Source organism: Prionailurus viverrinus, chromosome E1 (assembly GCF_022837055.1).
Source record: "Prionailurus viverrinus isolate Anna chromosome E1, UM_Priviv_1.0, whole genome shotgun sequence".
NCBI classification, from domain to species: Eukaryota; Metazoa; Chordata; class Mammalia; order Carnivora; family Felidae; genus Prionailurus; species Prionailurus viverrinus.
This window is the reverse complement of record NC_062574.1, coordinates 18,107,321-18,135,294: the sequence shown is the minus strand read 5'-3', so window position 1 is coordinate 18,135,294 and position 27,974 is coordinate 18,107,321. Positions and strand designations below refer to the sequence as shown.

The 27,974-nt window shown below is 54.2% G+C and overlaps 1 protein-coding gene across 1 annotated transcript; it reads left to right on the top strand.

Moving 5' to 3' along the window:
- The first annotated feature begins 1,409 nt into the window (after nucleotides 1–1,409).
- Nucleotides 1,410–26,074, top strand: SLC13A2 (solute carrier family 13 member 2). Its single transcript, XM_047833162.1, has 12 exons — nucleotides 1,410–1,511; nucleotides 16,972–17,100; nucleotides 18,137–18,273; nucleotides 18,386–18,591; nucleotides 19,854–20,034; nucleotides 20,129–20,251; nucleotides 22,461–22,679; nucleotides 22,875–22,963; nucleotides 23,247–23,368; nucleotides 24,460–24,621; nucleotides 25,267–25,404; nucleotides 25,904–26,074. Exons 1-12 carry the CDS (start codon nucleotides 1,410–1,412, stop codon nucleotides 26,072–26,074), a joined length of 1,779 nt encoding a protein of 592 aa, XP_047689118.1.
- The last annotated feature ends 1,900 nt before the right edge of the window (nucleotides 26,075–27,974 follow it).

Here is a 27,974-nt window from a genome sequence, read left to right as displayed (position 1 = left end):
GATCGAGCGTCTCCTGTGTGCCCTCTGGGGTGGGGAAGGGTGAGAGCACAGGGAGCCTGAGGCTCTAGGTAGACAGACAACCAGCAAGTCCTTCCGACCCACAACCTGCACCCTCCTACACAAACACCTATACACACACACCCCCCCTCCAGGTCTTAGCATGCTCTTCTCTCTGCTACTGATCGTCCCTTCAGCACCTGGTGACCACATTAGACGCGACTTGCCGGGTTTAGCACACATGTCACTTTCTCCAGCAGCCCTTGTCCCAAGCTCCTCATTCTCTCCTGTCACCTGGTGCCACTGGGTTTGGACTTCCCCACAGGGCACTCAGAAAGCGTGTTAGAATTCTGGCTGGCTCTGTGTCCTGGGGCCTCAGTTGTCCCACCCGTCAAGTGGAATAGTTACGTCAACCATAGTGTTTGTACAGAGCAAATGAAATAGTACACTGACCAGCTTGTACTGAATGTGAAACGAACACTATTACCAGCAGCATCCTAATTTCTGCATCCTTAGCACTGAACACAGGACTGACTATATAATTTGGGGCCAAATGCTTGTTTGGTGAGTGGATGGATGGATGGATGGATGGATGGATGGATGGAAGGATGGATGGATGGTGTATAAATGGGGAGATCTTTGCCGGTCTTCTACGGCAGTTTGGGGTGGGAGTGAGGAACCAGGAAGGACTTTAAAAAACTAATCTTTATGATCCACATACCACAGATTGTCTAAGATGAACCTCACAATAGGAAGATATGACAGCAGGACAAGGAAGTGGTTGTTCAGAGAGGTTAAGTCAGTGAAGCAGCGTCACACAGCAAACAAGCGTCAGGACTGGCAGTTTCCTTGATACCTGGAAGGAGGAGGGCTTGCTTCAGATTGGCTGTCCTCAATCTCAGACTGGAAACTCCTGTAGGGCAGGGCCTCTGTGGGGGCAGGGCTGCCCCTGGGGCAGTATAAACTGCTCTGCGGAGATATAGAGTAAAAAGAGAGAGGGGAGGCTGGGCTGGGGAGGGGGCTGTGGGTCTTGCCCCGCAGAGGCGAGGCGAGCTGTGGGGCTTCCCAGACACCCTTTCTTCTCCAGCCTCTCCCGAGGCAGCCCTCTGCCTGGAAGGGGTTAACTCTGGGCTTAACTTCTCGAAAGAACCTGAGGCTTTTATTCCTTGATCTTGCCTGCTCCCTTTCTTTGCAAAGTCTTCCTGATCTTTATACCTCCTGCAAGTCCCTCCTCCTTACTCTCACCTCCTGGACTCCAAAAACAGTCCGATTGCCAGAGCGGGTCAATGGTTAACACTCAGCCGGCTTTATATAAACTTGCCCCGGCCGGCCGCCTACCCGCTGCTGCGTTGCTCCTTCAGTTCCCTGGATCCCGGAGGCAGTGGCTTCAGCAGCCCTCGTGGGTCCACACCATGGCCACCTGCTGGCAGGGCCTGTGGGCCTATCGCTCCTACCTGATTGTGTTCTTGCTGCCCATTTTCCTGCTGCCTCTGCCCATCCTCGTCCCCACTAAGGTAAGGACTTGGGGCTCTGGGCACAGACAAGCTCCAAAAGGGCAGGGGGAGGGCATTCCGGGCCAGAGCTGGGCATCCTTAGGACCAGCATAGCTCACTCATCACCCTCTATCTTGTGAGTTGAGACTATGACCTGAGGCTGAGGGTGACGAGAGCAAAGGGGGCTTTTGCTTGGCACTCCGTGTAGTAGCCCAATGTTAATTGCTCAGGTGCACTTGAAATCTACCGCCTTGGGAGACAGGAAGCCACTTCCACAAAGAGGGTGCAGGTGGCAGCAGATGGGGTTATCTGCCTCCTGGGTGCCCCCCCCCCAGCCCTGGACTGGGCTCAGTGGGGCGGGAGAGAGGGGTAGAAAGGGTGTAGGAGGAAGCTGGCCTCAGGCAGTCTGTGCCATTCAGGGTGTACGTAGAAAGAGAAAGAGCTCACCTGGGTCCCAAGGGCTAAGTCAGCTGAGGGAGAGGAGTGGGAACTGGACGGACAGGACCCAACCAGTGGGCCCGTAGACCCCATACCCTGGATGGCGGGAGAGGTGCCACAGGGTCCTGCTGCCCTCCACCAGGCAGCAGGAGCCATAACTTGGGCTCCCATTTATCGGAGCCCCCACCACATGCCCTGTCCCGTGCACCCAGTGACCCTTCCTCTCACCTTTCCGTGCCCCCCTCCCCGCTGCCGCCGCCCTCCGGCTTCCCTTCCTCTCATCTTAAGAGGTGGGTCTGACTGTCCCATTTTACAGATGGGAAAAGTGAGGTTAAGTCCCTTACCTGCATCCCAAGGCAGATCCTGGTTTCATGGAGCTTGGAGATTGTACACTTTGAGGGCCGCCTTGTGAGGAAAAGTACATACAATTATAAATCTGAAATAATGGGGCTTTGGGAAGGGTCAGTTCAGGAGGGCCTTGAAGCTCAAGCTTCATAGCAGGTCACAGAGTTAGAAAGTGGCAGAGCTGGGGGTGTGGTCTAGCTAACTTCTCTCCACCCTGCTGCTTCCCAAAAGGCTCAGACAGAATCCAGCCTCTGGCCCCACCCCACAATCCCAGCACGGCCCATTGAGCTCTTTTCTTTTGTTACGGATAGGGAAATCGAGGCAGGCTTTTTGTTCGTGGTATCCCAAAGGGGTGAAGGACTGGGGATGTAGGGGCCCAGGAGTGGGGCCAGGACACTTGGTAAGTGATAAGGCCTGGCGGACCCTTGAGACAACTCTCATCTCGGGCCAAAGCCGGTGACATCTCTGTGCTGGGGACCCATCAGATGGGTTTTCAGACAGGTTGGGTCAAGTGTGCTAACCGCAGGAGGAAGGACAGACAGAGACCATGATTCCCATTTTGCTCCCCAGGTAAGTACAGCCCAGAAAGACCCAGCAACTTGCCCAACGTCACACAGGGAAGCCTGAGTCAGAACTAGAAGCCAGGCCTCCTGGTGGGAGTGCTGTGTGTCAGAGCTCCCGTCTTCCCTGTGCTGCTCCCAGCCCTGCTGCCCGCCTCGGCCTCACAGACTATGTCCTGACTCAGACGAACTGTTCCTGGTCCTATCTATGGGGCCCAGCCCCTCCACTGGGGCCCTGGATACCAGCTCCTCTCAAGGACTTTGCTCCCATAATTATCCTCTCTCTCTCCTGCCTCATCAATGTCTCCCTCTCTACCTAAGCTCTGCCATTAGCATACAAACAGGCTACACTATCACCTTAAAAACCAAACCCTCCTTGAATCCTACATCCCCCTTCAAAGGCCGGCTCAGTTGGTTAAGCGTCTGACTTCCGGCTCAGGTCATGATCTCACGGCCTGTGAGTTCGAGCCCCGCGTTGGGCCCTGCGCTGACAGCTCAAAGCCTGGAGCCTGCTTCAGATTCTGTGTCTCCCTCTCTCTCTGCCCCTAACCCACTCACATTCTGTCTCTCTCAAAAATAAATAAATATTAAAAAAAATTTTTTTTTTAAAGACAGCTCCAGTCTCGGGGGCACCTGGGTGGCTCAGTCAGTTAAGCGTCCAACTTCGACTTAGGGCTTGATCTCACAGTTTGTGAGTTTGAACCCCGCGTCAGGCTCTGTGCTGACAGCTCGGAGCCTGGAGGCTGCTTTGGATTCTGTGTCTCCCTCTCTCTCTGCCCCTAACCCACTTATTCTCTCTCTCTCTTGCTCTCAAAAATAAATAAACATTAAAAAAAAAAAAAAAAAAAAAAAAGACAGCTCCAGTCTTCAAGACCCTACCTTCCAGAGGGTTCTCGAGGCCTGGCTTTGTTGACACCTCCTGGCTTTCCTCTCCCTTGGCCACTTTTCCTGTCTCCCTCCCTGTTCTCACTCTCCCCCTAGATGACCTTTTGCTGTCTCACTGGGGAAACAGCTCCCCAATCTGCAGCCCCAGCCCTAACCTCTAAGCCCTTATTACTCAACTAACATTGGACTCTTGTTCCTGAATCTTTTTTTTTTTTTTCAACGTTTATTTATTTTTGGGACAGAGAGAGACAGAGCATGAACGGGGGAGGGGCAGAGAGAGAGGGAGACACAGAATCGGAAGCAGGCTCCAGGCTCTGAGCCATCATCAGCCCAGAGCCCGATGCGGGACTTGAACTCACGGACCGCGAGATCGTGACCTGAGCTGAAGTCAGATGCTTAACCAACTGAGCCACCCAGGCGCCCCTGAATCTTTTCTTTTAAACAGCATATGCTTTTACACATCCAAAACAGAACCCTGATTGCTCATCTTTTCCAGCTGGCTCTTCCTGCAGCCTTACTCATCAAGAGTGGTTCGACTTCCTCTTTCGATGCCGTTCCTATTAATTTTTTTTTTAAGGTTTTATTTTTAGCGGGGCACCTGGGTGACTCAGTCAGTTAAGCCGCCAACTTCGGCTCAAGGCATGCTCTCACAGATCATGAGGTCGAGCCCCACGTCGGACTCCGTGCTGACAGCTCAGAGCCTGGAGCCTGCTTCAGATTCTGTGTCTCCCTCTCTCTCTGCCCCTCCCCACTCACACTCCGTCTCTCAAAAATGAATACACATTAAAAATTTTTTTTTATTTATTTTTAAGTAATCTCATATCCAACATGGGGCTCGAACGCACAACCCCAAGATCAAGAGTTGTATGCTTTACTGAATGAGCCAGCCAGGTGCCCCTAGAGCCGTCCCTGATTCCTATTTTCCCTTCATTTCCACATGGCACCAGTGGGTCCTGTTGACTCGGTATCCACGAAATTTTTTTTTTTTTTTTTTTTTTTTGAGAGAGCGAGAGGGGGCACAAGTGAGCAAGGCGCAGAGAGAGAATCCTAGAAGGGGCAGAGAGAGAGAGAGAGAGAAGAGAGAGAGAGGCGGAGCTCTCTGGAAGTGGGGCTCAAGCTCACCCAGTATGCGACTCAAACCCATGAACCATGAGATCACGACCTGAGCCGAAGTCAGATGCTTAACACTGAGCCACCCTAGTGCCCCTCCGTGAAACATTCTGAATGGAATCACCTGTCACTGCCTCCACGCCAGTCCAGGCCGCCATATCTCTCCTCTCCCTGTTCCTCCCCAGACCATTCTTTACCCAGCCACTACCCTGTGTGAGCCCTTACACAGGCTTCCTGTCAAACTTGAAACAGAACCCAAACCTCTTAGCGTTCAGAGGGTAGACCCCATGGTCCCCAAAGCCTCATATCCTCCCTCTCATTCACTCTTCCCCAGCCTCACCAGCTTTCTCTGGTCTCCTCAAATTGCTCATCTCCCCGCCTGGAATGTTCTTTCCCAGATGAGTGCTTCTCATTCCTTGGGTTTCAACCTAAATCCATGGCCTCAGAAAAAGCCTTCTCTGACTGCGGCCAGGTGCGCTCTATTACGAAACCCCATTGTTTTATTTAAAGGGCTTTCGCCATCTGAAATGATACATTTGTTTCTGATTGATTGATTTATTTAAAGTTTATCCATCTTGAGAGAGAGAGCATGAGCAGGGGAGACAGAGAGAGAGAGAGGAGACAGAGAGAGAATCCCAAGCAGGCTCTGCACTGGCAGGACGGAGCCTGATGCAGGGCTCGAACCCATGAACCACAGAATCGTGACTTGAGCTGAAACCAAGCATCAGACACTTAATCAACTGAGCCACCCAGTCACCCCTGATGTATTTGTTTCTTTTCTATTTATTCTCTGACTCCCTATCCTAGAATGTAGTCTCCGTGAGGGCAGGGACTTTGTCTTTTTTCCTTGCCCAGTCCCTAGTAGCTGGCGTTCGAGAGGGAGCAACAGAATCCTTGAAATGCTCACCACCCTCTGGTGGGACGAGCAGATGCTCGTTCTAGAGCAAGACAGGTCAAATCCTTCAGTGACTTTTCCAAAAGGCAAAACATGGGTTATTAATGAATCCAGTAGAAACTTCCTAGCCATAAGATCCGCCACCAGTGTGGGGACAGTGGGGCCTGGGGCTTCCTCACTGCTCCCCCAACCCTGTAATCAGACAGCAAAGAGGCCCTATCAGTGAGCCAGAAACCTTATGTCCATCCATTCATTCACGCGTTCGCTCCCTCATTAGGGAACATGTACTATGTGGCAGGGACTGTTTAGACGGTGGGGGATGGGAAGGCGGGGGGAAGACACACAAAAGCATCTACTGTCCTTGTTGCAAAACTGTAACGGACAGGCTGCTCTGGATAAGGCGGTCAAGGAAGGCCTCCCGGGGCAATGATATTTACCCTAGGACCTGAATGGCAAGTAACAGGCCAGCCAAACACAGCTCTGGGTGAAGAGCTGTCCAGGCAGGGCACGCGGTGCAAAAGCCCAAGGCCACGGGTGAGCTTGGCAAGGTGGAGGGATAAACAAAGGCCAGTGTGGCATGGGGAACAGAGAGAGGACAAGATGGTATAAACTCACTTAGGGAGGCAGGGGGAGGTCAGCCAACGTCGTCAGTCCTGAAAAGCCAGGAGAAAGGAGTGAAGATTTTTAGGGTCAAAACGCAGGTGCCTGGCCCTACCCCGGGACCCGATGGGACCATCTGTAAAAACGGTCTCCTAGGGGCACAATGTTTGCCCGGACGGAGCTTAGCTGAAATCCAGATCGTATGTACAGGAAGAACAGAGGGCAGAATTTCTTCATCTGAATCAGCTGCACTCCTAGAATACATGAACAGTACATTGTGTATATGCATGCGTGAGGTTTAAAATCTGTGGAATTAGGGGCACCTGGGTGGCTCAGTCAGCTGAGTGTCTGACTTCGGCTCAGGTCATGATCTCACGGTTCGTGAGTTCAAGCCCCGCGTAGGGCTCTGTGCTGACGGCTCAGAGCCTGGAGCCTGCTTCGGATTCTGTGTGTGTGTGTGTCTCTCTCTCTCTCTCTGCCCTTCCCCCACTCATACTCTGCCTCTCTCTCTCTCTCTCTCTCAAAAATAAATAAATTGTTAGAAAATTTTTTTTTAATCTGTGTAATTAAAACGCCCTTACTATAAGCTGTTCCTGAATCCCAGAGACAGAGCAGGACTCGGATGATTCACCCTAGGCATGAAGACCGTACAAGGAATTTGGACCTCAGTTCTGGGGCCCACCTCCATCTTCTGAGACTTCCTGGCTCTCGGTCAAGAAGGCAGAGTCCATGGAACAAAACAGGGGTTTGGGAGTCAGACAGATGTGGGTCCAAATTCTCTCTGTAGTATGAACAGCTGTTCACCTCACCAGCCCTCTCCCCCTAAGGGGCTGCACTGAAGATAAAACGAAATAACCCGTGTACATAAAGCGCCCGGTACCCAGGGCTCAGTAACGGGTGGTTCTCTGCGTCTGCCCCTTGTCTGAATTCCTAGCCCCTGGAAGACACAACTAGCCCCCGGCACTTTCTTTCTTTCTTTCTTCCTCTCTCTATTTATTTTTGAGAGAGAGAGAGACAGTGTGAGCAGGGGAGGGCAGAGAGAGAGGGAGACACAGAATCCGAAGCAGGCTCCAGGCTCTGAGCTGTCAGCACAGAGCCCGTCGCGGGGCTCGAACCCACAGACTGGGAGATCATGACCTGAGCCGAAGTCGGACACTTAACCGACTGAGCCACCCGGGCGCCCCTAGCCCCAGGCACTTCTTTTCCAGAGATGACTTCTGTTCACGTGAGCTGTTGTCCTCACGAGGGGGCCTCAGTGTTCCCACCTATGAAGTAGGAGGGCGAGGTGCGGCTGGTCACCCCCACGAGAGCTGCGAGGTGTAATCCCAAATTGTGGCCGCCGGCAGTGCTGGGACTAGTTGGAGACAGGTTTTCTGGTCTCTGAGAGGCCTGGGAGGAGGATTAGAAGGACCCAGCCTCCAAGGCCAGGGGAATCCCTGGGAGAAATCTCCCCGGCTTGGACTTTTTGCCCAAACGACCAAATTATGTCCATGCCTATCAGCACCTGCTCGGTGAAGGTCAAGAGTGGGAAAGCAAGGTAGAACCTTAACCAGGACAGTTTCCAGCAGCAAGGCCTGGGGCTGTGGTGGGGATCAAACCCACGGAGTGTGGGAGTGCTTTGCTCATAGCACTCCTGCCTGCTGTTTTGCTCTTCTGTGGACTCAGGAGGACCTGGCCCCAGCCCAGACTGTGAGGTCAGGACTCTTCCCCCAACAGTTTGTCTTCTCTGACACTCAGAGCCCCATTGTTTCCTCTCGGCCTCTTAGAACAGAAGATGATGTAACAAACTCATTCCCATTATGGTGCAGAAATAAACAAAGATCTCCCAAATGAGATCAGGCGAAGGATAGGAAGGGAGTCAGCCACCATCGCTTGCTTTTAGCAGAGCCTCAAAGGTGGGCGGGAGGTGGGAATGGTTTAGAGTGGAAAAGGGGAGGCTTCAGGTCCGCCCTGACCGGAGGCTGTTGGCAGGGGAAGCTGGACGGGGGCTGACAGACGCGGAGCGTCCCGTGTGATGGGTTAAGGATGTATATTTGGCTGTCACTGGTTGGTCCTGAGTTGGAAGTGGGGGTAGAGAGTGGGGACAAAGATGAGGGAAGCTGGCGGTCATTGAACAAATCCAGACTGTTTGGGCCATTGTTGGAGACGTTGTGGTTGGGCTAGCCGGGCTGGTTGCTGCAGAGGTTTCAGGGCATATTTTTATATGTGGAGTGGCCATTGTCCACTTTGTATATTCAGTGTCTCGAAAAGATTAGGCATGTAGCATGGACGGGCCTATTATTCCTGGAAAGAATATCACACGCCCCAGCCCACTCTGCACCTCCTTCTCCAACCCCCTTCGGCCTGTCTCCCCTCCTTGTGGTCCCTGCCATGTATCTAGACACCCAGGACGAGCACCGGAGAGTTTTCTCCGCCCACTCTTTCTGCCCAAGCCACGAACCATCACCCAAACCCTGTCTTCTCCTAATATCTCCGGAGTCCATTCTTTCCCTCTATCTTCACTGCTATGACCTGCTCTGAGCCCCCGCCATCTGCCCACTGGACACGCAGCACGGCCTCTTGGAGCCTCCTGGGACCTCCTGGACTCCCATCCTGTGTCTTCCAATTCATTTGCCGCAATATAGCAGGTGTAAGCTCCCCATGTTACTTATTTTGTTAAAAATTTTTTATTTATATTTATTTCTATTTTTTTTTTTTTTTTTTGAGAGAGAGGGTGTGCATGCATGAGCCAGGGCAGGGCAGAGAGAGAGGGAGAGAGAATCCCAAAGCTGGGCTCTATCCTGCCACTCTAGGATCATGACCTGAGCTGAAATCAAGAGTCGGACGCTCGACCGAGAGCTGCTCAGGTGCCCTGCTCCCTATTTTCATCTTTAGATGATTTATCGGTGTAGTTAGATGGCATACTGACATCGTACAAAATTCAGCAGTACCAAAGAGTGAAATGGAGAGGTCTTCAGCCCACTCTCTGCCCCAGTGCCCTTCCTGAGGGCAGTCTCAGTGGCCAGCACGGTGTGCATGCTCCAGAGCAGGGACTCCTCATCCTTGGGAATCTGTGGGGAAAATTCAGGACGTCTGTGTACTTGGATAGAAAAAAAAAAAAAAAAACACAAAAAAACCACCTGTATTTTATCATCAATAACCTAAAGAAAATTTACTTCTGTCATGAATGTAGATAACAAATCACAGTAGTGTTTGTTTGTTTTTAACATTTATTTATTTAGAGAGAGAGAGAGACAGAGTGCAAGCTGGAGAGGGGTAGAGAGAGAGGGAGACACAGAATCCGAAACAGGCTCCAGGCTGTCAGCACAGAGCCCGACTCGGGGCTCGAACTCACCAACAGTGAGATCATGACCCAAGCCGAAGTCGGATGCTCAACTGACTGAGCCACCCAGATCCCCCACAAACCACAATAGTATTAACCATGTCTTTGACTTCGCCACCGGTAGAAATCACAGATATTTTCACATTGCATTACAGCTGTTGCAGGTACCTTGAAATATTGTTTGTTAATCGTGACTTTGCAATTACAGTAGCTGTTAGCCAGTGAAGGTCTTGTTAGCTAAGAAAGAGTAACATATGTTATTATCTAGCCCATCTTTCATATTGCAAATGCAGTTGGTTTCCTTTGTGATTCTATGCGTCTTATTTAACGGATTTAAAAACATTATTCTTTTATTTTTTAAGCCTATGTATTTATTTATTTTGAGAGAGAGAGTGAGAGCGAGAGAGCACCCATGCAAACAGGAGAGGGGCAGAGAGAGAGAGAGAGAGAGAGAGAGAAAGAGAGAATCCCAAGCAGGCCCCACACTGTCAGCACAGAGCCCGACATGGGGCTCGATCCCATGAACCGTGAGATCCTGAGCTGAAATCAAGAGTCGGACGCTTAACTGACTGAGCCACCCAGGCCCCCCTAAAAACATTATTCTGAGAAGGAGTTAGAAGACTTCATCAGGCTGCCAAGGAAAACTTGGTACAAAAAAATGGGCAAGAATCTCTGAATCAGAGATTTTCCCATGTATATACAAACACTTGTACACATATTTTTAAAAATCACAAATGGTTGGGGCGCCTGGGTGGCTCAGTCGGTTAAGCATCCGACTTCAGCCCAGGTCATGATCCCACGCTTCGTAGGTTCGAGCCCCGTGTCGGGCTCTGTGCTGACAGCTCGGAGCCTGGAGCCTGCTTCAAATTCTCTCTCCCTTTCTCTCTCTCTCTCTCTCTTTCTCTCTCTGTCCCTCCCCTGCTTGCACTCTGTCTCTCAGTCTCCCAAGAATAAAGAAATATTTTAAAAAAAATTTTTTTTAATCACAAATGGTAGCATCAGCGTAACCTGACCATGTCACTCTCTCCTCTTAAAACCCTTTAAGGGGCCCACTTTTTACCCCTGTCTTCCAGATAAAGTCCTAGATCTCCCTCAAGGCAGACAAGGCCTTTTCCAAGCATTACACCCCGCCAAGAATGCACTGAAATCTTTTGTGCCTCATTCTGTTCCCTCTCTGCTTACTCCCTCACCTCAACACCATTTGCCCACCCGCCCACCAAACTCCTATTCATCCCTCAGTACCCATTCAGTGTCCCCTCTGAGAACCTTCCTCAGCCCAGACAGATGGAGGCTCCGGGAAGGGGGCCCCTTCTCCTCTGGGATCCCACGCTGATCTCTCCTTTGCCATGGTGCTTGGCAGGTGAGCACTAGTGCCTCACCTCCCTCCCCAGACCCGGGAGTGCTCCCTGCCAGCGGCATCCCTACTTACCGGGGGCAGAGGGGCAGTGGGAGTGATCCGCTGTGTGCCAACCCATCCCCCCTCCCTGGGTTAACCTTCAATCAGCAGGAGGAGTCAGTTGTGATACCTCTGAGACTACAGGCACATTCGCTGCTGCCCAACAACCACGGGCTGCTCTATGCCCATGACGGGTAAAGGCCGTGATGCCCTCAGGTCCCACACCTTGCCCACACCCCGGGTCCAGAGTCTGCCCTGGATTATCTGGAAGTCGCATCTCCATTTGTGCCTCGTGCATCCACCCTGGTTCCCCAGAAGCCCAGGAGCACGTTCATCTCCCGACGCCAACCCCACCATCTGCTCACCGTCATCTGTGGTCCTTTATGACATATACCTACGCGTTCACATCCTTTATCCTTACGATTGCCCAGCGAGGTAGGTGTTTCTTTTATTCCCATTTGCAGATAAGGAGATAAATGTGCGTACAGCTGGAAATGATCAATGTTGCTTGCAGAAAGAAAGAAAGAGACAGAAAGAAAGAAAGAAAGAAAGAAAGAAAGAAAGAAAGAAAGAAAGAAAGAAAAGACAAAGGCCGAGAGAGGTTAAGTAACTTGCCCAAGGACACAGCCATAAAGCTGGGCCTGGACACACAGATTTTCTGACGTCTGACCTGTGTTTCCCATTACAAAAGAAGCCATTCTTGGGGTTTGGAAGCCCTCTGAGCCTTATCTCTTCTATCCACACCCATCTGTGGCCCCACGGGCCAGCCCACATGGGGGCACTTGGAGTGCCTGAAGGCCAGGGCCGGGCCTGACTCACGTCTGTATCCCTAGTGCCTAATATTCATTCTCCATATAGTGTGTGTGTGTCCCCTCCATATAGGTGCCTGGTGGGGTGGGCAGAAACAGACTCAGGCTTTGTACTCCCTAGAGAGTACAGTCTGATGAAAAGGTTGACGTTCATCAAGAAATTCATGAAACGAAGTGTTTCATTACAGACTGTGATGGGTGCTATGCAGGAGGTACAGGGGCCAGGTGTGTGAAAATGGGGATTATAACCGAGCCTGGAACCCTTGGAGGATTCTCTGAAAAAGGAATACTTGAGTTAAGAGCTCAAGAGTAAGTAGACCTCAACTAGGCAAAGTGGGGAGGGAAGAGAGGAAATGATGTGCAAAGGCCCTGTGGCTGCAGGGAGGATGGAATATTTGAGGAACTGTCAAATGAGTGCCTGATGAAGGGTTTCCCCCCGAGGGGCTCCCGGTAGCAGCGACTCCCCAGAGGTTGAAGAGAACGGGGATCCAAACGGGATGCTTCCTGGGGCAGGTGTTGGGATGACGCAAGCAGGAAAGGAGGGCTTCACGCCCAGGCCAGCACCAGCCAACGAGCCAGGGGCGAGAGACGCGGAGGTGAAAAGCCTCACTCCCCGTCCTCGGGAGCCCATAGACGGAACTGAGAGAGGAGCAAATCCTCAGCTAAGGAACAGATCTGGGGAACCCCTCCCCTACTGCTCTGCGCAAGGTAGTGACTGAGGCAGGAAAAAGCTCTTGCTGCCAGAAACAAACTCTTTCCTGGTGGTATCTGAGCTCCAGGAGGGCCACCTTGGACAGCAGCACCTGCTGTGACTATGACAAAGGCATGCGCAGTGCCTGCCGCAGCCTGGGGAGCTGCCGGTGGCCAGAGCGTCCCGGTCCCACGCCACAGGCGGCCATCTGAGCTTGGCCAGCCCAGGTTCCTTCCTCACCTCTCAGTGCGCGTGGGGAGAGCCACTGCCCCGTGGAGATGAGAGGAGGAAAAGAGAGAGAACATATGCAGAGCGCCCACCCGACCTCCCCACCCTCCGTCAGTTCCTCACTCTGGCTCCCACCACATTGCTGGGACTAGTAGAGACCCCTGCTCCCACCCAGAGAGTAATTCCGCACAGAGATGGACCTAGAAGTTTGGAAAACTCCCAAGGAGATTCAGGGAAGCCCCGATAGTTGCTGCTAGGTAAATTTTTTGTTATTTGCCTTAGGGTGGGGATGTAACTGGGTCCCAGGTGTGCAAGAGCACCCGGCTCTGGGGCTGCAAACAGACCAGGTTGGGTGACTCGCTGCTGACAAAATGCAAAGGCAGAGGGACAGGGGCGCCTGGGCGGCTCAACCGGTTAAGCGTCCGACTTGGCCTCAGGTCGTGATCTTGCAGTTCGTGAGTTCAAGCCCCGTGTCAGGCTCTGTGCTGACAGCTTGGAGCCTGGAGCCTGCGAAAGGAATTAATTTCAGTGAGGCCACCACCCGGAAGACAGTGGACTAACATTTCAAAGACTGCCTCCAGGTGCTGAAAATACTTCCAGGTTTATATAAGGAAAATGTGGGACAAAGGTCAGTGGGCATGTTCGGGTGGGCAGGGAAGGTCAGGTCAATCACTTTCTTGGGGTCAATCACATGAGGTCTTGCTGGTGTCAGGGCTTTCCTTGTTGCTGGGCGGGGCGGGGCAGGGGGCAGTTTGGGTCCTCATCACGGGATGCTTTGCCACTCAAGTCTTTTGCCTGAGCTAAGAGATACGCTGGAAAGAAGAATTTCATCAGTTAGAAAGTACAGATTGAGGTCAAAATGGAGGAGGCTGAAAACCTCTCTCAGGGATTCTAACCCATGTCTGAGTTAAGCATACCTTTGGCTATCTAGTAAACACTATGTACTCTTCTCAGAATATTGCTTTAAAATGTGCAAAATAGGGGCGCCTGGGTGGCTCAGTCGGTTAAACATCTGACTCTTGGCTTCAGCTCAGGTCATGGTCTCACGGTTCGTGGGTTCGAGCCCCACCTCCGGCTCTGTGCTGACAGTGCCGAGACTGCTTGGGATTCTCTCTCTCCTTCTCTCTGCCCCTTCCCCACTCGCGTTGTCTGTCTCTCTCAAAATAAACAAATAGAAGCTTTAAGAAATAAAGTGGAATGCACAAAATAAAACGTATAGGATTATAAAGGAAACCAATCACGTTGGAATACGGTAATGAAAACATGAAAAAACATCGCAATTCAGAAATATAGGTGATTATTAATGCATTAAGCTTCTAGCGTTGGTGCAACTACTATAATTTCAAAACCAGTGATGGATACAAACACTCTTTTGAGATAACAGCAACAAGCGATCTGTGCACGTATCCGATGGCTGGCAGCCACGATCGGGCCTGTGACAAAATCACCAATCACCATGGCTTTGCCGCCTACGTTTGGAACTTAGATGTTAGCGCAAAGATGAAATACCTTTCCTTCAAATTCCTTGGGACTCCATGCCCCAGTTAAGAATCCTATGACCCAGGAAGAACAAGTCAGCAAATTATGCCACATCCAGACAAGGCTGCCCACAAGGGTAAGATGGACACACAGGGCCAGGGCCACCAGGGCCACAGAAGGCTTCTGGAGAGAACTTTGAAACCGGTTTGGGGTTTGATCCAGAGACAGATAGACCTATGAGGAGGAGGAGGGGGAGGAGGGGAAGAGATGTAAAGGGTTAGGGGAGCCAGAGACTGAATACGCTGGAGCGTGGTGGGCAGGGCTTCACTATTAACAACTCTCTGCGGTCTCAGAAGAGAAGGAACTTGCCTGGAGCTTGATGACAGGAAGTGGCAGGCCCCCAGGAAGATAGTTCTCTCTCTCTCTCTCTCTCTCTCTCTCTCTCTCTTTTTTAATGTTTACTTATTTTTGAGAGAGAGAGAGCGGGGGGAGGGCAGAGAGACAGGGAGAGAGAGAGAATCCCAGGCGGGCTCCGCGCTGTCCGCGTAGACCCCAACACAGGACTCAAACTCATGAACCTTGAGAATGTGACCTGAGCCGAAACCAAGAGTCAGATGCTCAGTTGACTGAGCCACCCAGGCGCCCCTGGAAGATAGTTGTTTGAATTCAGAGCCCCAGATCACCCCCGTACACCCCACTAGTCACAGTGAACCTGAGGCTGGGGGACACCCTGTGACTGTGAGGGACCGAGCTCATGGTAGAAGGCAAAAGCTGAGACTCAAGACCCAGATGGCCTGGCTTCTTCACTTGCTAGCGTGTGTCGCTGAGATGTTTACTTCCTCTATTTGTGCCTTCACTTCTTCATCTGTGGAATGGGAACAAGAGTCCTTACCTCCTAGAGCAACTAAACTCGACAATCCTCTGAAGCATGGAGGGCGCGGAGCCTGGCACGCAGTAGTCCTGGGGATGCTTCTGCTGTGTTAGCAGCACTTTCTTCTTGCATCAGCAGTGATCATCTACCCCAGCCCCCTCTTTGTCTCTGGCCAGAGAATTCCCAGGGGGCTGGGGGAGGGGGGACACTAGGGTCCAGAGGGGCTGGCCTGCCCTTAGCCCCAGGGGAGGATGAGTAACCGCCCCTGCAATCCTTGCAAGTGAGAAAGTGCTTGAGGAACAGCAGCTTCAGCAAAACGGGCCTCCTGGGGGGGGGGGGGGGCGGGTCTCTGGGCGAAGGTCAAGGTGGCCCCACCCCTGGGGCCCAAGAGTTCATGTCCAGGGTGAGGAGAGATGGTGGAAATTTCATGATGAGAAAGTGAGCCTGGCATCACCTGGCCCTGCAGCTGCGTGCTGTTCCAGTCGAGGGGTGCCCTCTCCCTGGGACACTGGGGAAACGCTCTTAGAATCCTGCAATCTAGATACCTTGCCTGGGTCTTCCCTGCTCTGCTCGGCCCCAGTTCTGTGAGCTTGAAGAGCCACTTACCTTCTCAAGTTCCTCTATAACCTGAGACCACCACACCCACCTTAATGGCTGTTTGAGTTTCTTGTAACCACAGGTAGGAAAACACCCAGCTCCTAAGAGTTGCTCAATAAGCAGCAGCTTCCTCTTCCCCCTGGCTACCGCCAGGGACCCTTCCCAAATTTAGGGTACTAAGGGCATGAGGTACTAAGGGGTGAGGACGGCCTGCACCAGGTGGAGAAAACAAGAGGGCCAGGGACAGCTGAGACAGGTCAGAGAGGAGGGGCCTCCCAGCCCACTGTCCCAGCTCCTTGCTTCTGAACACAGCCCCTTGCCTCCGCCCACAGAGCCAGCTGGTGCCCCGGGGAGCCTTCGATGTGCACACCTGCTCCCCTGGAGGCTTCCATGTCACTGCGGCCCCAGGACGCCGGCCGACTATCTGACTTCCATTTCTGCTCCAGGTCCCCTCCCACATCTGAGGCCAGCCCCCTCTAGACCTGGGGGCCCTGTCAGAGAAAGGAGAGCCTCTGGTACCCAAAGGCTTGCAAAACCGTGTCTCAAGGTTTACCCCTCCCTCCCACCAACTCCCTGCACAACTCGCGGATGGGGGAACCTTTCACGTCTTCTATAAATGTGAATGGCACCCCCTGGAAATGTGCGATGCAGTGGTCAGGCCAGGCTTGCTCCCACTATTCCAAAACTTCCCAGTGATTCAGTCTTTCAGAAAAAATTTGCTCTGAAGCCTGCTGGGTTCTGAGCTCCAAGCACCTAGATGCTGCAAAATGGAGTCTGTCTCCACGGAGCTCACCTTCTGGGAGAGGGAACAAACATGCATTACATCGTCATACAAATATATTCTTACAGGCTCTGACAAAGCCAGGGAAGGCCAAGGTGCCAGGCTGGAGTCCACGCTGGCCAGGCCCCGGGTCTTTTCTAGATGAGCCCCATCTCCTCCGGGGGATCCTCACTTTGGCCCACTGCAGTGCCCTCGGGCTGAGTGGGGCTTGATTCCCAAATCTAGACTCTCCAGTATGGCTGGATCATAATGCCTAGCCTCCTCAAGGTCAAAGACAAGGTGGTGAGTGCCTTGCTTTGTTTTTTATTTCTGTTTTGAAATGGGACTTAGACTCTGTTATCAGTGACTGTGGGTTTCACACGCTCTCACTCCGCTGTTACAAATGGCCTGTTTTCTCTGGGGGCAGGAGGTGACGTGACTCCGGGACACAGGCCTGCCCCAGCAACAGCTCTGCCACCCCTCTCCCGCCCACAGGAAGCCTACTGTGCCTACTCCATCATCCTCATGGCGCTCTTCTGGTGCACCGAGGCTCTGCCCCTGGCTGTCACCGCCCTCTTCCCCATCATCCTGTACCCCATGATGGGCATAATGGATGCCTCCGAGGTAAGCCTCCCCCCTTTTCCAAGAGGAAAGGCTCCCGGTATGGAGGGGGTCTGCTCTAAAACACTGGTGAAGGAAGAAGACTCCTCACAGGCAGGGCACACGGAAGAGGGGTCCTCGCCTCTGCTTGGCAGGTCAGGGAGCACTAAAGGAGGAGTCAGCTAGAAGACGCAGGGGAGCAGGGGGGGCGTGCGTTCTAGAAGTGCATGGTTGGTGTTGAGAGCTAATTCATTTTTTTTTTTTTTTTAATTTTATTTTTGGGACAGAGAGAGACAGAGCTTGAACGGGGGAGGGGCAGAGAGAGAGGAAGACACAGAATCGGAAACAGGCTCCAGGCTCTGAGCCATCAGCCCAGAGCCTGACGCGGGGCTCGAACTCACGGACCTCGAGATCGTGGCCTGGCTGAAGTCGGACGCTTAACCGACTGCGCCACCCAGGCGCCCCTTGAGAGCTAATTCAAAGCGGACCAGGTGTAGGCCAGGGAGGTGGAAAGGCCTGGTCACCCAGGAAAAGGGGCCTTGGAAGTCAGCTAAAGAACTTGTATTTTCTGGGTTCAGTGACTCTGAAACATGAGCGTGCGTCAGGATCACCCTCGGGGCTGGTTGAAACAGATTGCTGGGCCCTACCCCCCAGAGTTTCTGATTCAGTGGATCTGGGGCAGGGCCTGAGCATTTCGTTCCTCGCAAGCTCCAGGTTGGTGATGATGCCAGCTTATGGACCACACTTTGAGAACCACTGCCGTAGTTTCCAGAATCCGCACTAAATTCTCTAGCTCCTAGTTAATGGCTTGAAACATGACTGGGATCAGGCTAGATTACCTCGCACTCGTTCCTGAGGGGAGAAAGAAGGAGTTTGGCAGGAAGACAGGAACCTGGTTAATATTAAATGGAAGATGATCCAAAGACCATTTCCATTTGGTTCCGAGAGCCCAGAGACCAACCCCTGTTTGTGGGAATGTCAGTGACTGTAGCTTCTGCCCAGGGGCACAGGGGCACAGGGGGAGACCCCTTCCTGCCTCTCAGCTGTCCCTGACTGCCAGGTGTGCATCGAGTACTTTAAGGACACCAACATCCTATTCGTCGGGGGGTTGCTCGTGGCCATCGCTGTGGAGCACTGGAATCTGCACAAACGCATTGCCCTCCGCGTGCTCCTCATCATCGGGGTGCGGCCTGCCCTGTGAGTGCTCACCAGCCAGGACTGGGGAACCTGGAGCGGGTGGTGTGCTGGGTATCCAGTCCCCGCAGGGACACTGGGACACCAGCCAGTGTGTCCATCTGTCTGTCCCTAGGCTGCTGTTGGGCTTCATGTTGGTCACGGCCTTCCTGTCCATGTGGATCAGCAACACAGCCACCACGGCCATGATGGTGCCCATCGCACATGCTGTTCTGGAACAGCTGTACAAGACGCCCACAGGCAAGGATGTAGAGGAGGGCAGCGACAACCCCACCTTTGAGCTCCAGGAACCAAGTCCCCAGAAGGACGTGACCAAGCTTGGTGAGAAGGATGAGGCTCGACCCTGCCCCGCCCCCACCCCTGGCCCTTGGGGAGGGTCTGAGATGATGTCCACGACAGGAGTGGTCATATTGGAGCCCCCAGGGAGACAAAAGGGAGGCAAGATGTACAGTGACCAACTTGTCCTGGTTTGCCCAAGACTGTCTTAGTTTTAAAACAAAAAGTCCCACGGGGCGCCTGGGTGGCTCAGTCGGTTGAGGCGTCCACCTCTTGATTTCGGCTCAGGTCATGAGCTCAGGGTCATGGGATCTCACACCGAGTCAGGATCCACTGTGTGCGGAGCTTGTTTGGGATTCTCCCTCTTCCTCTCTCTCTCCCCCTCCCCTGCTCACACTCTCTCTCTCTCTCAAAATAAATAATAAACTTTTTTTTTTAATTTTTTTTTTCAACGTTTATTTATTTTTGGGACAGAGAGAGACAGAACATGAACGGGGGAGGGGCAGAGAGAGAGGGAGACACAGAATCGGAAACAGGCTCCAGGCTCTGAGCCATCAGCCCAGAGCCTGACGCGGGGCTCGAACTCCTGGACCGCGAGATCGTGACCTGGCTGAAGTCGGACGCTTAACCAACTGCGCCACCCAGGCGCCCCAATAATAAACATTTAAAAAAAATAAAATCATAAAAAATGTTTTGAAGTCCCATGTTCCGGGACGCCTGGCTGGCTCAGTCGGTTAAGCATACAACTTCGGCTCAGTTCATGATCTCACAGTTCACGGGCTCAAGCCTCGAGTCGGGCTCTGTGCTGGCAGCTCAGAGCCTGGAGCCTGTTTCGGATTCTGTTGTCTCCCTCCCTCTGCCCCTTCCCCCACTCATCCTGTGTCTCTCTCTGTCTCTCAAACATGAATAAACGTAAAAAAAAAAAAAAAAAAAGTCCCATGTTCTGAGAATCCCTTCAGTCCTGGGCAAACCAAGATGCTGGGTCACCCTGGGAGGCAGGGAGCCAGAGTCTGGGTGGGCCATCGGGGATCCAGGCTCCGTTCATCCTGTTTGAATAGTCCTCTTCCATTCTCTGTGTCTCCATCTCCCTCTGTCAAGAGAGAGTTTGGGCCACATGGTGTCTGAGGACCCACCCGGCCTGAGCCTCCCTTGCAGACCTGGACGCACCCCTGCCCGCTCCCCTCACCTGGGGTGGGGGGGTCTCAGCTGTCCACTGACAAGGCCCCCGGAGGCTGCGGAACACTCGGCCATGCTCCCCAGAGGTGGCCCTGTGCCCACCCCCCACCGAAGCTCTCCCTCGTTCCCAGATAATGGGCAGGTCCACCCTGTCCCGCCTGCTTCTTCAGAGCTGAAGGCACAGAAGGACAGACAGCGGGTCCGCTTTAGCCAGGGCATGAGCCTGTGTGTGTGCTACTCGGCCAGCATCGGGGGCATCGCCACGCTCACCGGCACCACCCCCAACCTGGTGCTGCAAGGCCAGGTCAACTCGTGAGTGACTGGGGCTGGGGGGCAGGGCACCTGCCCTTCCCCAGGGAGGCCGGTCACCGGGCAGGGTCACGCAGCAGCCTGTATCCCCCTTCAGGCTCTTCCCCGAAAACGGCAACGTGGTGAACTTCGCCTCCTGGTTCGGCTTTGCCTTCCCCACCATGGTCATCTTGCTGCTGCTTGCCTGGCTGTGGCTGCAGGTGCTCTTCCTGGGGTTCAAGTAAGTGGTGGACTGAACGAAAGAAGCCCGGGCGCCCGCCCTTACCCTCTGGGAGCTTCCCGTTGGGTAACCAGGTGGCTGGCCACTGTGACAGTGGATATAACCCCCTCCCAAGGCCTATGTACCTAGCATCCCCATTTGAGGGACTTACTGGATGGAGAGTATGACCCCATTTAGCAGATGAGCAAACGGAGGCTCGAGGGGCGGTATTCAACTAGATTTGTCCATGCTGACATTGAAAACCAGGTCTCCTGATGCCCAGGCCAGATCCATCCCATAAGGCTCCACAGTCCTTTGGTAAATGCTTGAGTGCACCGTGAACATGGCCACTTACAAAAGCATTTGTTGCTCTCTACTTACTTCTGGCCCCGTATTAGGCACGGAGAATGCCAGAGGGCATTAGGCACGGGCCCTGTCCTTGGAGCTCACCATCTAATGGGTGATGGTATGGCAGGGGCCGTGACAGAAGGAGGTCCGGGGGCTGCAGGAGCACGGCCCAGGATAGTGGAGATGCCAGAAGGCCCCCGGAGGACATGCTGACCGAAGCGAGTCATGTAGAACTAGAAACCAGCCAGGTGGAGAATGGGGTGAAGACATTCCAGGCAGCAGGAACAGCTTGTGCAGAGGTACAGAGGCAAGAAAGACCATGTGTTTGGGAAAACTCTAGTTTTGTTTGGTTGAAACGTAAAGAGCAGAACGGAATATTAGGAGTTGAAGCTGGAGAAGTAGGCAGGGGAAGACTATGGAGGAGCCTGTGTGCCACATAAACAGTTTGGACCTTGCCCTTGAGGCCAAGAGTAGTAAATAGGCTTTATTCTTACTTCCAACCCTGGGTTACTGGTAGTGACTAGAAGTCTGAGTTGAAAATCTTGTGAGGCCTTGGGGCACCTGCGTGGCCCAGTCGGTTGAGCGTCTGACTTCAGGTTGGCTCAGGTCATGATCTCGCAGTACCCCGGTTTGAGCTTTCGAGCCCCACATTAGGCTCACTGCTGTCAGCCTGTCAGCACAGAGCCCGCTTCGGATCCTCCGTCCTCCTCTCTCTGCCCCCCAACTTGTGATCTCCCCCAAATAAATAAATATTTTTTAAAAAGAAAAGAAAAGAAAACCTTGTGAATGTGAGACCTTGCTAGAGCTCAGTTGGAATTGAGTCTGGGATTGACTGGTGATGTCTCCTATGAGTACAGGCTAGGAGTAGTGATATGAATGGTATGAGTTGTTATTTGCCCTTCCTGTCCAGGTGGTGGTGGGGAGGGAGGGAAGTAAGGGGGGGGACATTGAACGTTTTTGGGGTTTTTTTTAAATGTTTATTTGTTTTTGAGAGAGAGAGAAACAGAATGCAAGCAGGGGAGGGGCAGAGAGAGAGGGCGACACAGAATCCCAAGCAGGGAGTTCTCAGCACAGAGCCCAAGGTGGGGCTCGAGCTCACACACCACGAGATCATGACCTGAGCTGAAGTCGAATGCTCAACACCCAGGCTCCCGACACATTGAAAGTTTTTAAGTATTGCTGCTGTCCTTTGGAAAATTCGCTTGGGCAGGTGCAAGGAGGCTGGGTTGAGGCTGGGCACTGGTACAAGGCGAGGTGTAGTCAAAGAGACCAGCATATGCAAGGCACCACAGGGGATCCAAAGATGTGTGAATTGTGGTCTTTGCCATTGAGGAACGCACAGTCCCTCGGGGGGTTGAGATTTGCCCAAGAGAAAAGTTAGAAATAAACCTGAGTGAAGCGAGGGGCACACAGGAGTGAGTGGCAGCCTCTGTGCCTCTAAGAGTGATGTTGGTGGGGCTCAGGCTGGCAGGAGTTGGATGCCCAGAAACAGGTAGGAGAGGGAGGGGAGGGTTTCCCGAAAGGCTGTTGGAAGAGGGGAGGGTGATCTGGAGTCAGAAGGAACCGTGGGGTCCAGGCCTCTAGATCCACCTCACTCTGAGCAAAGGACGGCTTAGCGCAAGAGAGTTTCTGGAGGGACAGGGAGTCAAGGGGGCAGATGGAGAGACCTGTCCCTGGAGCCCCAGCCTTGCCTCTGCTAAGAACCGTGACGCCCTGAGAGTCTTCTACTCTTCTTCCAGAACCTTGGGTGGGTCCAAGGCCTTCATGTGGCAACACTGAGGTGGTCTCGGCAGTATAACACAGGCACTCAGAACCCCTTGCTTCCCCTGCCTGGTGCGGGGCTCTCAAGAACTGCCCCCCCCCCCCCGCCCCCTGCCTGCAGCTTCCTGAAGAACTTTGGCTTTGGCGGACACGAGCGGGAGCAAGAGCAGGCAGCCTTCCACATCATCCAAACAGAACACAAGCTACTGGGCCCCATGACCTTTGCAGAGAAGGCTGTGTCTGTCCTCTTTGTCATCTTGGTGGTGCTATGGTTCACTCGGGAGCCCGGCTTTTTCCTTGGCTGGGGCAACCTGGCTTTTCCCGACAAGGATGGGAAAAGGTGAGCATTCTGGGGGAGACAGGGAATCCTTCTGGGGCTCACCTCCTGGTGCCGACCAGGAGGTAACACGGTGGGGAGGACGTGTCAAGAGGACTTGGCCCGTCTGTGGGAGGGGGCTCCTCTCCACCGCCTTTCCACCCGATGACCCTGAGCAGACCTGAGCCACTAAGCCTGCCCTGCTTGCCCTGCCCACAGCATGGCGTCCGATGGGACAGTGGCCATCTTCATTGGCATAATTATGTTCTTGGTGCCCTCCAAGATCCCAGGGCTGACTCAGGATCCAGGTAAGAACCTGGACTGGGGCAGGGAAGGGGCTCTGGGCAGCCTCTGCCTTCTGTCATGAAATGTGCCTTCAACCACACTTGACAGGAGTGGTAAAAGCCCAGAGAAGTGGGGATGAGTTGCCAAGGGTGCAGGAGCTCAGGGGCAAAGTAAGGATGTTGCCGAACTGAGGGTCCCTCTCCCACGTGCATCAAACTCAGATAGGGGCCCAGAGAGAGACCCAAGTGGAGGGGAGGGAAAACCTGTTGGCCCTTGGTGACCCATCCTCCTCTGCCCGGGAAATAGACAAACCAGGGAGGCTGAAGGCCCCTCCTGCCCTCCTCAACTGGAAGACAGTGAATGAGAAGATGCCCTGGAATATCGTCTTCCTTCTGGGTGGTGGCTTTGCCCTGGCCAAGGGCAGTGAGGTGAGAAACCCCTGCCCTCCCCCCAGACTGTTTGAGGGAGACCCTGGCACAGGGAAAGAGGTGCCCTGCTTCTATCCCACACGGGGGAGACCTGATCCCCACTAAGGAGCCTCCTCGTGGGCAGAGTCTTTGCAGCAGCTGGAGCGACAGGTCAGAGCCCCGGCTAAGAGAGGGGGCAGACACACAAGCCACAGGCACCTGTCCCTGTTCGGGTTCTCAAAGCCAAAGGGAAGGCAGCCTTCTCTGCAAGGCAGGGACTGTTCTCAGCAACCACCAGACAGAGAATGCAATAGCTTTAGCACCAGGGAGTAGCGAGCATTGGGTGGACACAGTTGACCCACTGGGGCCACCAGGGGGCGCCATGATCACACCCAGCCAGGCTTTGGGGATCAGGCCCTCATTCATTCCCCAGAGCCGCCATCCAAGAGGGAAATCCCTGAACCTGGGCCCCTGGGCCTCAGTGTTCTGGCTAAGCTCGTTCAGTGCGCAGACAGGAGGCAGCTTCCCTGGGTCGGAGAGTGGTGCCAGGGACTCCTGGATCTCAGGTTATTAGTTCAAGGGGCCAAGCACTGTGCTGGGGGCTGGGTGGGCAGCATTGTAGGAGATAAAGTCCCAGCTCCCTGGGACTCACAGTCCGGTATTACAGATGTGGACAGGGAAAGACCTTGGAGCCCTTATGACTCTGTGGACTGTCCCCATTCTTCTGTCAGCCTCTTGCCCAGCCTTTATAGCAAGGGCCCTTCCCCCTTCTCTCTCCTGCCAACCTGCTGGGCTGGAGGAGGCGGGGAGAGGGCTGAAGATGGCCGGGGAGCTCCTAAGAGAGGTTGGGAGAGGGGGAGTAAGTGGAGTTAAAGGTCTTTCCTCCCACCAGGCCCCCGGTTTCCCAAGAAGGCCCTTTGGCCCCCTCTTCCTAGCTTCTCATCTGACCCTTCTCCCTACATCCAAATGTTCTTCAAAATCACTTTGAGGGCACCTCCTGGTTCTGCCCGGGTTTTACCTTCCTTCCCAAGCTGCCCTGACTCTGAAGACTCTAGAGAGGTCTCTCTAGAGAACCTCAACCTCTCACACAGAGAACCTGTCCTCTGCCACAGAAATCAGGACTGTCCGAGTGGCTGGGGGACAAGCTGACCCCGCTACAGAATGTGCCACCTCCCGCCATTGCCTTCATCCTCTGCCTGCTGATTGCCACCTTCACTGAGTGCACCAGCAACGTGGCCACCACCACACTTTTCCTGCCCATTCTGGCCTCCATGGTGAGCTGGTCCTGCAGACACACTTCCTCCAGGCAGCCCTCCTGCCCACCCCACCCCACCCAGGGGCCCCACCCGCGGGTTGGAGTGACCTGTCTGCACCTCGTCTCATTTCCGGGAGAAGACCCCTGAGCTGCCGCCCTTCCCCAGACTTTTCAGCTACCTGGGGCCACAAGGCCCTCTGGCCCCTGACTCACTCCATCCCTGGTGACGTTACCCCTTGAGTATCCTGATGGGCCTCACTGGTGGCCTCGCCCACCTCCCGGGCCCAGCCCCTGTTCTGGTCAGTCCTGAGGTGACAGGTTGAAATTACTCCCTGGAGCGTCCCCAGCCCCTTCCTCCCGTGGCGTGTTCCCGCAGCCTTTGATGACACCCCAGAGCCCCTTTGAGATCCGTTTTATGGGCCCCTCCCCTCACCACGCCCCGCTGGGCAGGGCCGCACACTCATCCCCTCCAGAGAGGTCAAGGGGCCCTTCCCAGGTCACCAGTGCCTTCTGGCAGAAGTGGTGGGGTTCATGGCCAGAGTCTATGTTGTTGGGGGGCGGGGAAGGTTGTCCCCCAGAGAGAGGAAGGGGGAGAATTGGGGGCCACGTCTTCCTCTCTGGGATGAGGACTGGGATCAGTTCTGCCCACTGTCTCCCCGTCCAGGCCCAGGCCATCTGCCTCCATCCTCTCTATGTCATGCTCCCCTGCACGCTGTCTGCCTCCCTGGCCTTCATGCTGCCTGTGGCCACCCCACCCAACGCCATAGTCTTCTCTTTCGGAGGCCTCAAAGTGTCTGATATGGTGAGTAGCAGTGGGACCTGAGTGCTTCAGTGCTCCTTTCTGCTCTGTCCTCCCTTCTTGGTGGACCACAAAGAAGCCTAAAGCCACTGAGATTCTCAGCGTTAAGAGCAAAGCCTGTGCAGGCTGGGGGACAGCAGGAGGGTTGTGCCATGATCCCCAGCTGGAGCATCTTCAGACCCTGCCAACCACGCGAGAGGGAGAGGAGGGGGTGAGGAATTTAAGGAAGGCTCCCAGGTGCTAGGGCACCTGTACCCGGGGAGAAGGACTCGAACGAAGCCCAAGGCCCTGAACACTCAGGAAGGGCTTCCTTTTCCCTTCTTAGCACCAGGATTAAAGCAAGAGGGAGGGGGCGCTGCCTGGTGCTGCGGGTCAGACCCACAGGCAGACTTCCGGGGAGAGTGTTGCTGGTAAGAGAGCTCTTGAGCACCCGTGAACACCAAGGGCTGGGTACTGGCCCGGCTCAGCAACGGGTCGCTCAGACTGGCTCTCCTCGCACCAGGCCCGAACGGGATTCCTGCTCAACATCATCGGAGTGCTGGTCATCACGCTGGCCATCAATAGCTGGAGCTTCCCCATCTTCAGCCTGTACACCTTCCCCTCCTGGGCCTACTCCAACACCACAGCCAACTGCATGGTCAACCAGGCAAACACCACAACAGCTCGCCCCTAGACCAGGGTATCACCTGGCCAAGACCAGGAAGACCCACCTGTTCTCATTCCTCTGAGCCAGGACGGGACACCCGGGCTCCAGGCCAAGCCCTGAGAGAAAGGCACATATATACAGAACCTCGCGTGTGTCTGTAAGGAAGGGATGGGAGTGCTCCGCCCTGTGTACCTGAGGATAATGTGTATATATATATATATGGATGGATGTGAGTGTGTATGTGAGGATGGTGTGTCACGTGAGGATGCCTGAGGGGGTTTCTTGTGTGTGCACACGATCCTCGGTGTGTATGTTTCGCAGTGTGTGCACGTGTGAGCTCACAGACCATGCGACCTGCCCTCTCTAGCACTCCGGGTCCTTGTCTCCCCTGCTGGGTGGGTGCCCAGACTTTGCACTGTATTTATTGAAACTTGGGGTTGGGGCAGCCTGGGGAGCGGCATCTACCAGCAGTTGCCATGGCAACGGCCTCTGGGACCAGCCCGGCCACTGAGGTCTCCCCCGCATCTCAGGTTTGGGGGGAGGGTTGGAATATTAGCCCCATTAAAGTCTTTTTCAGTAGAATCCGGGCTGGTTCTTCATGACACTTTCCAGGGCTGGTCCACAGCATGGTTCAAGCCTCAGGTTGAGGAGTACGTGCGGTGGGAGGGGACTTGGCCTCCGTCCTGTATGGTGGCCCCCTCGGCACCCCTCCCACTCGAGGAAGAAGGTAATGGCCAGGAACCCCTGCCAAGGCCGATTGGAGTGGGCGCAGCCACCCAGGAAAGCAGCACTGACATCACCAGCCCCGGCTAATTGGGAGCGGCCAGTCCCTGCGTGTCTTTGGGGAAACCGGCCTCCCCGTTCCCAGAGCACTCCCTGGGCATTTACATAAAACTGTCTGCCTCTGCCAATTCCTCACCGACCCTTCCTCCAGCTTGAAAAACCAGTCCCACCAGACTAGGGAAGGCAGACTGACCCATGCTAGGTGTCCAGAAAGAGGGACCCTCACCCAGAAAGGCAGCCTGCAGCAAGAAGGACAAAAGTGAGACTCACAGGAACAGGTTCGAAACTGGCACGGCCTTCGGAGTGCAGGACCAGGCAACACTCTGGATCATTCTGCCTCCCTGCCTCACCTCCGACCCTCCTCTGCTCCCGGCCCCCGCCATGAACTCCAGAGTCTTCCTTCATCTGGCAAGGTGGGGGGAAGGGGGGGGAAGGGCGATGCCACGCCCACCATCCATTCTAGGCCCTTCCTGGGGCCGGAAGCTCGTCTTTGTTTCAGTCCCAAGTCTCTCACTGTGGACAGTGGCACGTAAGCCTTGGGTTCATCTGGATGGAAGTTTCCAAAAGTCTCATCCAGTTGCCTCCTGCAGCAGTGGGAGAAAAAAGAGCCATTTACCATCACTGTCATGCCCACTGACAGAGGGGGCTGGTTTGTGAAGACGGAAAACCAGAAAGGATGCAATTGTGGATTCCCCCTCTGCTGGGCCGTCACTCAGTCCTCCCGGAGCTGGAGGTTCGAGGTGCAGATGGGAGGGGGCTGCCGCGTGTGGGAGAACATGGCTGTCCCCAGGGGACAAGGGATCCTGACAGGACACGCCAGACACCCAGCAGAGTGAGGAGTGTCAGGCAAGTGCTCCTCCCCCCCCCCCAGCCCCCCAGGCTGGCATTCCTCACTCGTGAAGCACAGTCATAAATCACGGCTCTCTCCCAGACCCACACCAGGACCCCCAAGGCCCAAGGCAACAGCATCCCTCGACTGGGAGTGGGCCAATCGCTCCAGAATGGTGGGATTTTTCCAGGGGCTTACCCACAATGCAATAGGTTCTTAAGGAGCAGCCCCAGCCTCATCTGCAAGGAAGACCCGCCTGCTATCCTTTCTTCTGGATCCTAGTTGGGTACCCACCATCCAACCTTAGCTGGGGAA

What these genes read in the sequence shown, in the direction of transcription:
- SLC13A2 (XM_047833162.1), top strand. Translation starts at nt 1,410, where the DNA reads ATGGCCACCTGCTGGCAGGGCCTGTGGGCCTATCGCTCCTACCTGATT. An exon ending in CTGCAAGGCCAGGTCAACTC is followed by an intron (nt 20,035 to 20,128) that starts GTGAGTGACTGG and finishes ATCCCCCTTCAG; the next exon opens with GCTCTTCCCCGAAAACGGCA. An exon ending in AGGGCTGACTCAGGATCCAG is followed by an intron (nt 22,964 to 23,246) that starts GTAAGAACCTGG and finishes CCCGGGAAATAG; the next exon opens with ACAAACCAGGGAGGCTGAAG.